Source organism: Vulpes vulpes, chromosome 15 (genome assembly GCF_048418805.1).
Source record: "Vulpes vulpes isolate BD-2025 chromosome 15, VulVul3, whole genome shotgun sequence".
NCBI classification, from domain to species: domain Eukaryota; kingdom Metazoa; phylum Chordata; class Mammalia; order Carnivora; family Canidae; genus Vulpes; species Vulpes vulpes.
This window is the reverse complement of record NC_132794.1, coordinates 62558913-62571862: the sequence shown is the minus strand read 5'-3', so window position 1 is coordinate 62571862 and position 12950 is coordinate 62558913. Positions and strand designations below refer to the sequence as shown.

General features: G+C 49.2%; 1 protein-coding gene across 2 annotated transcripts in view; it reads right to left on the bottom strand.

Annotated features, from left to right (window-relative positions):
• The window catches only part of MYZAP (myocardial zonula adherens protein), an 86349-nt gene extending 73839 nt beyond the window's left edge, over window positions 1-12510 (bottom strand). Inside the window, exons 1-2 of one of the 2 annotated variants that reach the window (XM_025999158.2) lie at window positions 12250-12510; window positions 1214-1300 (exon numbers count right to left, since the gene is read on the bottom strand). In XM_025999158.2, coding sequence (XP_025854943.1) covers window positions 1214-1300; window positions 12250-12315 — 153 coding nt within the window. In that variant the 5' untranslated portion in view covers window positions 12316-12510. The remainder of the gene's footprint in view (window positions 1-1213; window positions 1301-12249) is intronic. The other variant, XM_072738631.1, reaches the window with a different exon arrangement.
• Window positions 12511-12950: the final 440 nt, after the last annotated feature.

Below are 12950 nucleotides of genomic sequence, written 5' to 3'. Positions count from 1 at the left end.
TATCAACCATTTACCACTCAAAGACAACCTTCCTTTTTTATACATTAGTGGTCAGCTCCATAGCAAAGCTTGTCATTATTTCATGATTCCATTTACAAAACTTCTGTTACCACATATCCATATGTGGTATTTTACTGTTTGATTTTATGCTTATGCAAAATAAATGCACAAGAAAAATTACTACCTGCCCCTCAGCCCTCTCGTCCCCTTCCCTTGCTTTGTCTTCATCAGCAATTATTACTTCCTAAATTCTATGAGATATGTTTTATTTTTTTATTTTTTAATTCTCCCCCACAAGTAGGAGATAAGTCCAAAAAGGACAGGCACTTTTTTGTTCCCTGCTTTGTTCAGTACTGTCCTCACAGTGTAGTACACTCTAGGATGCTACACTCACATGCCCAGTGCCTGAGATACGAAGGTGTCTCCTAACTATTTGTGAATGAGATAAAGGGCTTGCCCAGGATAAGAGGTCTGGAGTTGAGTAGTGCCCCCTGTGTATCCTTTGGGCCCTGCTTCAATGTCACCCCCAGCGGTCAGTTCTTCCCTTCCTGGTGTTCCCAGAGACCTTCTTGTCCTTCTGATCCTAAGGCTTTAACTATCATGTCAGCATTGTTCAGAGGTCTGTCTCACCTGAAGAACTTCGAGCTCCTCCAAGACAAGGACAAGGTCAGACTTACCTTCACGGCCTAGCACTGAGCACAGAGGCTGGCACAAAAATCCCTGCTGACCTCCTCCACCCTCCACCCTAGTGCCCTTGCCTGTCGCCCGGGCTACGTGCTGGGCCTGTCCTCTCCGGGTGGCCTGCACCAGGAGCTGGGTTTCCACCTCCAGCTGCTGAGAAAGGCTCAGCCGCCGGCAGCTCACAATGGGCCCTTTGACTGGACAGGACTTAGCTTTTTCAGGAAAAACTCGTTCCCTGCCACAGCACCTGTCACGAAGGCCAGTGTCCCTGCAGCTTTGAGGCCACACAGAGCCAGCGTTCACCAGGAAACAAGAGCAGGGGCAGGAGGCCAGCAGGGCCAGCCAGGCAGGGCGGCCTGACTTCTGAGAAGATGGAAGATGGGGTGGCAAGGTCGAGAGGGCCTTTTCATCAGCCAAGTCGCTGACATTCAGACTGTGAATAGCCTGGATGGAGGATGGGAGGGGTAAGGGGTTCAAATAAAAGAGTGCAGAGAGGAGAACTTGTCAGAGCTTTGCCTCAGAGGCGGCTTACTTGTTCTTTTCTTTCAAGTTTCTTTTCACCTGGCTCCAAGGCTGGACTCTCGGGGGGTACTGTCAGCCGCAGTCTGCAGACATTTGCCTAGGAGAGACAGGGAAGAGAAGCCAGTGAGGGACCCACATTTAAGGTAGAAAGATCTAGGTGACCCTGTGCTTCTCAGAGCCTGTGTCCCCCACTAAGCAATGAGGTGATCATACTGACCACACAGGAGCTCCAAAGAGAAGACCAGCCTCTGCGTGGCCCAGAACAGGCACTCACCACCCTGCTGCTCAGAACAAGGACATCACCAAGTCATCTCACAACATTCATCCGTTTCTTTAAATGGCTCAAGTTCCAGAACAGTGTGTACAGAATGATCATATCTCAGGTGCTTAGGTCAGAATACGGCTAGGCGGATAGAGGTCAAAATATACACCATGGTGATCGGACGGTGGAGTCGCTTTCTTGTTGACCATATGCTGAATTTTTCTCAAACAGACATGCGTGTGCATAAGCACAAAGTTTTATGAAAGTCTACACACTCATGTTCATAGCAGTGCTCTGCACAACAGCCAAAACGTGGAAGTAATACAAATGTCCATCAATGGCTGAATGGATAAATAAAATGTGGTGTCTGCACAGGATGGACTATTGTCCAGACTCAAAAAGGAAGGAAATTCTGACACATGCTGCAACATGGGTGAACCCTGAGGACATTATGTCAAGTGAAAGAAGCCAATCACACAAAGAGAAATGTTGTAGAACTCCACTTCTTAAAAAAAAAATTTTTTTAAGATTGTATTTATTTATTCATGAGAAACACAGAGAGGCAGAGACACAGGTAGAGGAAGAAGCAGGCTCCCCACAGGGAGCCTGATGCAGGACTCGATTCCAGGACACCGGGATCACGCCCTGAGCCAAAGGCAAACGCTCAACCACTGACTCTACTTCAATGAGGTACCCTAATGTCACAGCCTGGTCCTGCTGTGACCTCCCAGGGAGAAGTGATCAGGCCACCAGAAAAGCCCAAAGAGGGTCCCAGCAGCAGACAGAGTACCCAGCTGCAGCCATGTGGGCTTGCCTCATGGGCGTGCTGCTTGTCCCTGATATGGACCACATTATGTCCCCCTAAAATGCATTATGTTGGAGCCCTAAGCCCCAGCAGCACCTCTGAATGTGATCTTATTTGGAAACAGAGTCTTCAGAGAGGTTAAGTTAAAATGAGGTAATCAAGGTGGGTCCTAATCCAAAATGAGGGATGTCCTTATAAAAAGGGAACCCTGAAGATAGACACACTATAGGCAGATCACCAGTGAACATGCTGAAGAGAGAAGCTTGGAATGGATTGTTCTCACACATGCCTCACAAGGAACCAACCCTACCAACACCTTGATTTTGGACTTCTAGCTCCAAAACTATGGGATAATAGAGGTCTGTTGTTTAAGCCACTTGGTCTGGTGGGACTTTTGACAGAAGCCCTAGCAAATTAATATACCTGCAACTTCATCTGCACAGCCACCTCTGAGCAAAACTACCCTGCAGCCCAGACACCCAGAATGGGATGGGATTGCAAAAAACCTTTGAAGTCCAATCTGCCAGCCTATGAAGAGGGTGCAGAGACTGAGGATGGCATCTTCCATCCTGCATCCAGGTAAGCAGGTAAGAGAGCCCATTGGAACATGTGTGAGTACTTCCACATACATTGTCACCTCCCTTTGAGACATCTCGTACTTCCAACTTCCTGATGATGAATTTATGTGTTCCCTCTGAACTCCTACCTAATGGACCCTGGGTTGTCTTCAGGGAAGACAACCCAATTCTCTTTTCCCTACAAAGGCTTCCTTCCTCTGAACCTCTTCTCCTCGAGATTTAAAACCCCAGCTCTTTCAACTAAATGACCTGATTTTGCAATCATACTCCATCTTCACTCACCTCTGGGCCAGCCTCATCCCCCAGGGCCCCGGAGCCACAACTGCCTCTGATGTGGCCAACTTTGCAACAAACCTTCAAAGCTTACTGCTAGTCATGTTGGCCAAAGACAAACTGCTAGTCATGTTGGCCAAAGACAAACTACCTATTCCAGCTAGGAGGTAGCTCTCATAGTCAACAGGTAATAGCACCAAGGAGAATCCGAGTTCCTCCAGAGAAAGGCAAACCTCTGATCACATGGACTCGCTGAAACCAGCTGGCATTTGCACAAGCATTGGAGTGCAATCCAAGTCTGTGACGTTCAGTAATCTTCTGTATAGGCTGATCTAATCCATAGCATAATTTTGCAGAGAAAAGGAAGTGCTTTTCTCCTACACCCCATTCCATACACACACGTGTACCTACACATGGGTAAATAGATGCACACACTTGCACAAGTGTACAAGTGGTCTGGTGGGACTTTTGACAGAAGCCCTAGCAAATTAATATACCTGCAACTTACTACTTTCCATGATAATATCAATTTGATCAACAGATCTATTGTAAGTGATACTTTTTGTAGGGTGATTGGTCTAGAAGGGTAATCCTTAATAGCAGTAATCTTAGGAATAAACTAAAGACTGAAGAGGAGACAAGGCCCAGAAGGCACCCCATCGGTCCAATCCCTCAAAAGTACAATATTCCCCTCCCTTATTGGAGACAATTCTTTATCTGTCCACCCAGTACTTTGATATTCCTCAACAGGCTTCCTGCAGCACTCAACAATGAGCCAAGTATACCCTGGGGTATGACAAAGCCACAGGATAAACAGAAAATATTTCCCTAAACCACCAGTTTTACCTGGTGTTAGATAATTAATTAACATAAAATGAACCTGTAAAATAACACATTTGCCTTCAAAGCTATCTGGCAATTGCAGCGGGTTCTTGAGGCCACACTCAGGCCCCTGTGGTAAATGTTCTCTCATGTCATTAGAGGTGCTTTAAGGACGGGCTACACATGGGGCCAGCATCCTCTCATCAGTGCTGGCCCTCTGATAGATGAACCACACAGACACAGTTTAAATCCAGCATTGAAGAGGATCAGATGCCTTCCTAAAAAGATGGCCAAATGTGTTGTCATGTGAAAAAAAAGAAAGTTGCAAGAAAAAATGTTAATAATAACCCTATTTTTTGTTTTTTAAATATACTCTAGTAATCTGCATAGGTTTATGGGCGAAAAAAAATGTCTTTAAGGAAACATACCAGCTGGTGGTAGTGATGGTTATCTCTGTATAGTGGGATTCTCACATTGTTTCCAACTGTTTCAAGTATGTGTAAATTTTTAAATTAAAGATAATAGCAGGGGATCCCTGGGTGGTGCAGCGGTTTGGCGCCTGCCTTTGGCCCAGGGCACGATCCGGGAGACCCTGGATCGAATCCCACGTCGGGTTCCCGGTGCATGGAGCCTGCTTCTCCCTCTGCCTGTGTCTCTGTCTCTCTCTCTCTGTGTGACTATCATAAATAAATAAAAATTAAAAAAATAAAGATAATAGCAGTAAAAGCAATAATAAATATTGAGAGAGACTGTATCGAAAAGAGAGAGCAACAGATCAAGCTTTCCTAGGTCCATAGGGCTGCCTCAGGAGCAGCAAAGAGAACAACCCAGAGGTCTAGAAAACACTCTGAATTCCTCAACAGAAGCACAGAGTAACCCCTGAAGGTACCCACTTAGGTGGACATGGTAAAGTTAACCTCCTTTTATTCATTCACTTTCAGGAAATCTTCCCGTGGGAAAATTTCCCACTGAGTAAGATCAAGGCAGCATTGTTTATCTCTCTGAGCATTTTATGATACTGGTCTCCATGGTTTCCTTAAACTCGGATAATAATACCCAGAGCAGCCTAAGCTGGGCAATACTTGAGGAAGGTAGAGTATTTTATTCCCAGGGACTCCTGCAGCAGTTGGGTCAGCCTTATGTTCTGAACAATGAGAAAAACTGAATCTTACTTTCCCTGAACACCACAGCTACTGGGTTAGCTGTCCCTACATGCAAGGGTCCCTTCCAGTGGATTGAAAGCAGGAAGGTGGACTCAGTGTATGTCATCATTAGGTTACAGAGCACCTACTACTTATAAAATACTTTTAAGGAAAAAAAAATTAAAAATAAAAATAAAATAAGTAAAAAATTAAAAAATAAAATAAAATACCTTTAAGGGCAATGAGAGTACCAAGATAAAAAAGAAACAGCCATGTTGCCAAGAGCTCAGAACCCAAAAATATACCCAATCAAGGCAAATAAGAACACTTAGCATAACCAATATAAGGTCCTGAGAGGCAGGGTAGCTCAGTGATTAAGGCATGGTGGAACCGCACTCCTTATAAAGGAGTAGGAATATGAAAGGAACTGTCTTAACTGGGGGGCAAGGGGGACATATATCAAAGGCTCCTAGAGATGACATTTGAGCTGGCTATAGAAGGACAAAAAGGACTTTGTGGTTCACTAAGGTTTGGAGAATCCATCATCACAATACAGCACACAACTACCAGGCAAGGCATTTGCTCCAGGCTGGCCAAAGGCACAGATGTGAGAATGTTCTGAGAACTGTAAGTGGGCTTGCAGCCTACACTAGAGTGGGAGAAGAAAACAAATGGGTAGGGGCCAAACTCTAACAAGCTACAAATGCCTGATGGAGAAGCAAGGTCTCTAGTGGAAGACAATCAGGAGTCATTCAGCTCTTGTGAGGAAGGGACTAACACTCAAATCTGAGTTCAGTGATTCAACAGCAATTATTGAGTACCTCCTATTACATTCCACACATTACAACACGGATGGAAGGGGGGGAAATAGGGGAGAGATGAAGCAAACTTTGTACTTTAATTGCTTTCGTTGCCCTTCCAGGGCTTAGCATAGTATCAACACGTAACAGGCGCTTGCTTGCTCAGTAAATTAAATGTCAGTATGAGTTTCTTTTTAGGTTGAACTAAAACACAGTAAGGTGACTATATCTGAAACTCCCCAGAGAGCCTTCCACTTTCTTCAAACCAACCCCTCTGGGAGAGAGGTCAAGGGAGGGGCAGATAGTATTCAAGCCTCCTCCACAAAAACATACACAGCCAAGCCCTTGTCTGCAATTCAGGGCACCTAGGAGCTAGGCAGGTCCTCTGGGGCCTTGTTTCTGACCACCTCCCCCTTTGTGGAGGTAGAGGGCTAGATCTCCATCTATGGGGGAATCTGGAAACCCACATACCATCATGCTCTCAGCTTCAGTATATGGGTTCACCCAAGAGAAAACTATCATCAAATAAAAAAGGGGTGGAGAAGATGACCCAAGGAGGGGGTGGGGTTAGGCGGTTGCTAATCAGTATACAATGATGTATTTCCCTAAGGAAATTAGCCAAATGCATTTCCATTTCTCTAAGGCCTGGTCCACTTTGTGACTGTGGGTTCCTGCCCAGTTCCACCTAACAACAAGAGGTGTGGTTCATGTAGTTGTGGCTCTGAGCACAGACACCACATTCTACTCAGCACAAGCATAAAGTCTCTGGAATATGTGGGTCAGGCTGTGTGCAACAGGGCATGCCCCATGTAGAGTAGGCCTCTTAGCTCTATTGTTGTCCTGAACTTACAGGACTGATTATCTACACCAGAGAGGGGCAAACCTTTTCTGTAAAGGGCCAAATAGTAAATACTTAGGTTTTACAGGCCACTGTAAAAATCATTATCACAGAGGGATACAAAACAAGGCAGGAGGGCCAAATATGGCCCCAAAGACAGTAGCTAATCTACATACTTGGACTCTGTAGGTGGTGTAAAATGTTCTAGAGCCCCTCTTTCCTATGTCAGGACTGACTCCAGACACAACTCATAAATATAAGGACAGTGACCTCTCCTTCCTGTCCTCACTGGCTCATTTCTGTACAAGCACACAATGTGCTCAGGAATGCCAACATGCAGACAGAAAATGCAAATAAATGAATGCACACAAATACCAGTGTGACCTGGAGTGGCAGCCGCCCCGCCCCCCCGCCCACTCTGCCCCCACCACCACCTTGACATTTCACAAAGCCAAAGGGACCTTCCAGAGCACTGTCCCGGGAGTGTCTGTATTCCCAAGGAAGTGTAAGAAGACAGCAATGATTAAAGAAGTAGTTCCTATTCTTGGCTGCACATTAGAATCACCTGAGGAAATTCCTGAAAAACACTGGTGTTATTCTCTACTTTCAGAGGTTCTCATTTAAACTGCCTGGGTGGGGCCTGGGCATAGGTATTTTAAGCTTGTCAGTGATTCTAGGTATAACCAGGGTTGAGAACCACTGACTTAACCAAAGGAATGTAGCTCCAACCTGTGCAACAGGATGAGGCAACTGGACTATTTGGAGGCCTTCCCAGAACTATCAAACTCTTCACCTGGGCCAGTACTCCCATCCATTTGTCACCTGCTTCCTGTCCAGGTGGGCCAAGGGTGATGGGATGGCTTTATCCCAAGCTTCTCTTCCTGGTTTCCTGTTTGCCAATTCGGTGTGAAGTGTGGCCTCTTTAGGACCTCAGTGGCATCCTCCTCTTTTTAAGCACCAATTATGCTGGGCCCTAACCCCTCTCTTCAAATAGTTAATCATAGCTGATGCAAGCAATGACCGGGTGCACCGGCCTCTAGGGAAACAAGGAAGGGGAGAGCTCAGACAGGCTCCTGGAGGAGCAGACCCTTTGTTAAAGAACCATGAGAGAGGCGAGGAACAGCATGGAAACCTTGGGGAATGGCAAGCAATTCAGAGTATCTTGAAAAAGTGTGGGAGGGGGAAAACGAAGGCGAAGGCCAAATCAGAAAGGTCTGGAAGCTAAAATAAGGATTTTGCACTTGCTGTTGGTAGTAGCAGGGAGGCTCCTTAAGCAGAGACATCACCTAACCAGATTTTGCATTTTAGAAAGGGCCTTCCGGTCTCGGAGTACTAAGGAGAATCAGCAGCAGGATGACTGAAATTTAGGAAACCAGCACTCACCTAAAGCTGAACAGAGGGAAATAGCCCACTGGACCAGTTTTAGACTGGGGGAGCTTGCCACAGGCAGCCCTAAGACCAGGACGCTGCCAATTGCTCCAAGTGTTTCAGATGGAAGCTTCTTGACATGGTCTCTGGTTAGTTCACCCTGGATCCACAGCTCCTGGAGCACAACTAGACAATTTCTGAGGCTGACTTGAAAGGCTTTCCCAAGTGATCAGAAGCTTGGGCCTCTGGGTCTCTCATTCAGGTGTGGGCATTCAGTGCAGACAACTGTGACCTGGACCACAGATGCAGCCCTCTCACAGGCCACTGAAGACACGAAACAGGCCAGGATCCCGCTCCATACCCTCTGCAGCACCACCACGGGGTCGCAGTCTTGAGGAAATCAAGTTTCCTTAAGAGTCCCCAGGACCCAGGTCTGTTCATCCCACCTCTGACACACCAAGTTGGGTGCTACTTCCTCCTACCAGGCCCTGAGGTCCCACAAGGCCATGTCCCTTCCTCAGAGCCCACCTCTAGGGAAGCTGTGCACACACGTGTTTCTGTGAAAAGGAAGTGGGGTAAATACCTGTCTGACCCATTCACTGGCCAGCTAAGGAACACTCTTTATTTTGAGCCAACCAGACCAAAATGGGACCAAGGAGAGTGTGCATTAGCTAGGGAGTGAGGCCCGGCAGGCCAACTGGGTTTTGACAGAGGAAGCCTTTGCCAGAGAGAAAGAAATAGCCCTAAGAGCAGGGTAGGAGACAGTGCTATCCTGTGGCCTTTTTGGGTTGGCTTCTAGTTTGTTTTTTTTTTTTTATGAGCCACTGAGGGGCCATGATACCAGCAATACCAGCCAAAAATCTCTTATTATCAGGACAGCGTGGTGCTGGAGGGAACCCTTGACAGATCTAAGTCTCTCACCACCCCAGCTGAGCAACTCAACCAAAAGTACTTGGCTGTGTGAAGCCTTCCCCCTCAACACACACAACCTATCCACACCACTGACCTTTCATCTCAAAGGCCCATTTCGTGGGATTAACTTGATGTGCAAAATTCCCTTCAAAATCATGAAGCAATTCAAGTGTTTTTTTTTTAAATGCTTTCCCCCATTCACTAAGGACATCATTCTGTCTGTTGTTATTCTCCAGCCAATCTATCTTCCTGTTGTTGCTACAGATAAAACTATTTTTAGTTTTGCAACTGGCTTGAAGGTAGGTTTTGTTTTTTTTTTTTTTTTAATTTCACAACCCTGCTGGTTGGCATCCACAAATGCCTCTTTGCTTATCAGCTGACAGAAATTACTTCCCCACCAATTTTCTTCTTTGGGACATGATTCGGATAAGAAGGAAGTACAAATTGTAGGTGGCAGCCACGGAACAAGGGATGACCAGTGACAGTCTGGTCTGGCTACACCACCCCGGGTGGCTGACTCAGAAAATTCCCTGCTCAATGTCAGCTGTCACCACCATTTCTAGTTGTCTGAATAGCTGGACCAGCACGGCCTGGTTCTCCCGCAGTCCCTAATTTGGTAAGCTCTTTGGATAAAACAGATGCTATTTTGATCACTAGCATGTTCTTGTTCAAGACCATCACCTACGTGTGGTTCTGTGGTTGAAGCATCTGCCTTTGGCTCAGGTTGTGATCCCGGGGTCCTGAGATCGAGCCCTGCAACAGGCTCCCCACAGGGAGCCTGCTTCTCTCTCTGCCTGTGTTTCTGCATCTCTGTGTCTCTCATGAATAAATAAAATCTTAAAAAAAAATAAAAATAAAACAAGAAAAACACTGTACCCCACTTTAACAACCATCACTTTGTATGATAGTAGTCTGTGACAATAACTGCCTCCATAGGGGTGCCTGGGTGGCTCAGTGGTTGTGCGTCTGCCTTCCGCCCAGGGCATGATCCCAGGGTCCTGGGATTGATCCCACGTTGGGCTCCCTGCGGGGAGCCTGCTTCTTCCTCTGCCAGTGTCTGCCTCTCTCTGTGCGTCTCTCATGAATAAATAATAAAATCTTTAAAAAAAAAAAAAAACTGCCTTCATGGGTACAGTGGACCCCAATGCCCAGCCTTGTATCATCCAGAAGGATATCTATACATGTTGTTTTAAAAAAAATCAGTCAACAGATCACATCTTCCTACCTTGCCCCCCACGCACATCCACACAGACAGGACCTGTGGCATTTGCAAATCATGAGCAGAGGAAATCGTAAAGGGAACCTAGGACTTCTTTCCTGAACAAGTATGCCAGTACCTGTGTGCTCAAAACAGTCTCAGATGGTCTGATTCAGGTCCCTGACCTCTCCAGCCCAAAGTACTTTGGTTGTCCTATTCAAAAGGCAGAGATGCCTGGGTGGCTCAGGGGTTGAGCATCTGCCTTTGGCTCAGGGCATATCCTAGAGTCCCAGGATCAAGTCCCACATTGGGCTCCCTGCATGGAGCCTGCTTCTCCCTCTGCCTGTGTCTCTGCCTCTCTCATGAATAAATAAATAAAATCTTAAAAAAAAAAAAAGCAGAAGGCAAAGCCTTTTCAATAGTCTGTCCACTGTGCCATTTACAACTAAAAAAATACTTGAAAGTAAACATTTGGGAAAAACAATCTACAGAAAGGTTATGTAGTGTATTAGTCACATCGGCATCCACTCGCTCTAGCTGCCCATCTCTGGAGGGAGACTTGACACTTTCATGCAGTCTGGTCCTGCGCATGACCCTATCCAGGCTCAAGGCTGGCTTTTCAGTGACTTCATTCTTTCTCAATCACAACTGTGTTCCAACTGAGCACAATTTCCATAGAAAAAAGGCAAATGCCTGTCTTAGAATAAGACAGACTACATATAGTTGGAAACTCGCTTGGCCCTGATGTGGATCTTGCTTTATAAAGCTAATGACTGGGACGCCTGGGTGGCTCAGTGGTTGGGCACCTGCCTTCACCTCAGGTCATGATCCCAGGATCCCTGCTTGGAGCCTGCTTCTCCCTCTGCCTGTGTCTCTGCCTCTCTCTCTGTCTGTGTCTCTCATGAATAAATAAATAAATCTTTAAAAAATATATAAAGCTAATGACTGGACAATCAGAGTTCTGTCAACTGTATGTGTCTGGCGTACACACACGCACACACACGCCCGCCCCCACTCCCCGCAGAATCCATCGCTTCGCCCACACCCAAGAGTAACGCAATGCCTTTCTTCTAGAGCTAAAGAAAGACAGCACATAAGGCCACCGCTTGTCACTTGGCTGAGGTATGGAAATACAAACAGGATGTCCACAAGACTAGAAGTCCGGAGTGCCCAAGGGGGTCCTGGCTTGGACTTAAGCACCTGTTTAAGCTAAAACTTGGGGAACATGATTAGAGAAGTCTCAACCACAGAAAAGAGGCACCAAATGATAACTATCACGAATACTTTGAGGAATGGATGAACTAAAAAGCCAGAAGCCAAGGCGCTGGCAGTGTGCTGAGGTGCTAATCCTGGAAGAGATACCAGAACGGGGATGATGCCACCTGCTTGTGCCTAGCATCCTTCACTGAGCCCCTGGAGAGGTGAGGGAAAACCCAACAAGGGGAACAGCGACAGGGCGCTTCTAAAGGGCAGCCTCCCTGGACATGGTGCCCAGGGCTTCCAGGGCTTCCAGGGCTACCCCTGCTGCCACTGTGCTGCACTGAGATCAGAATGAAGAAAGCGGCTTGCACAAATCCAAGCCCCACACCACTGGGCTCCTGGAGGGGGCACGGGGTGGCCAGCTGCTGATCTCTATGTTGTAAGGAGAAGCCTGCGCCTTGGCTAAACTCACTCCAGAGCCACTTACTCTATCACCGGTGGGGACGAGTGACCTTTTCTTTTAATCGCTGAAAGGAGGCAAGTTTGGGTGTTAAAGACATTCATTACCTTTGAGTCTCAAGGTAGGGGCATTTCCCCCTGGCTGTTCAAACTCATGCCACCAATAAACGTGGCCTGACAGAGGAGGCAGGAAGGAGAGGAAATTTCTGGGAATTCCACAAAGTCCCCTAAGCCCCACGAGCCCTTGGCTGGACGTTGAGAGAAGGGTCAGGGCCGGCCGGAGCTCGGTCCAGGGTCGGGAGATCGAGGCCGGGCGGGTCCCGCGCGTCCCCAACGCCGGACCCCGCGGCGGCCGGGCGCCCCCCCCTCCCCGCCCCCGGGCTACTCACCCGCCTGCTGGGCGCCCTGGCGCCGCCGCCCGAGAGCAGGGTGACGGTGGACGTGGAGCGCAGCATCCCGCGTCGGCGGCCGGCGGCTGGCGGGCTGCGGCGCTGCTCCGGCGGAAAAAGCCCGCCGAGCCCGCCCTGAGCGCGGGCGGTGCGGCCCACAGCGGCTCGGAGGCGGCGAGGAGGGCGCGGGGGGCGAGGCGGCGCGGGCGCGGAGGGGCGGCGCGGGACCGTAGCTCGGGCAGCGGCGGGGCCGGCCGGGGGCGGGGCGGGCTCGGGGGCGGGGCCGGCGCGGAGGGGCGGGGCGGGGCGGGATGGTAGCCACTCAGGCAGCGGCGGGGCTGGAGGGGGCGGGGCCGGCGCGGAGGGGGCGGGGCCGGAGGGGCGGGGCCGGAGGGGCGGGGCGGGGGCGGGATGGTAGCCACTCAGGCAGCGGCGGGGCTGGAGGGGGCGGGGCCGGCGCGGAGGGGGCGGGGCCGGAGGGGCGGGGCCAGAGGGGGCGGGGGTCAGAGGGGATGGTAGCCACTCAGGCAGCGGCGGGGCTGGAGGGGGCGGGGCCGGCGCGGAGGGGGCGGGGCCAGAGGGGGCGGGGTCAGAGGGGCGGGGTGGGTCTGTAGCCGCTCGAGCTGCGGCGGGGCCGGCCCGGGGCAGGGGCGGGCGCGGAGGGGCGGGGCCGGCCGGGGGCAGGGGCGGGCGCGGAGGGG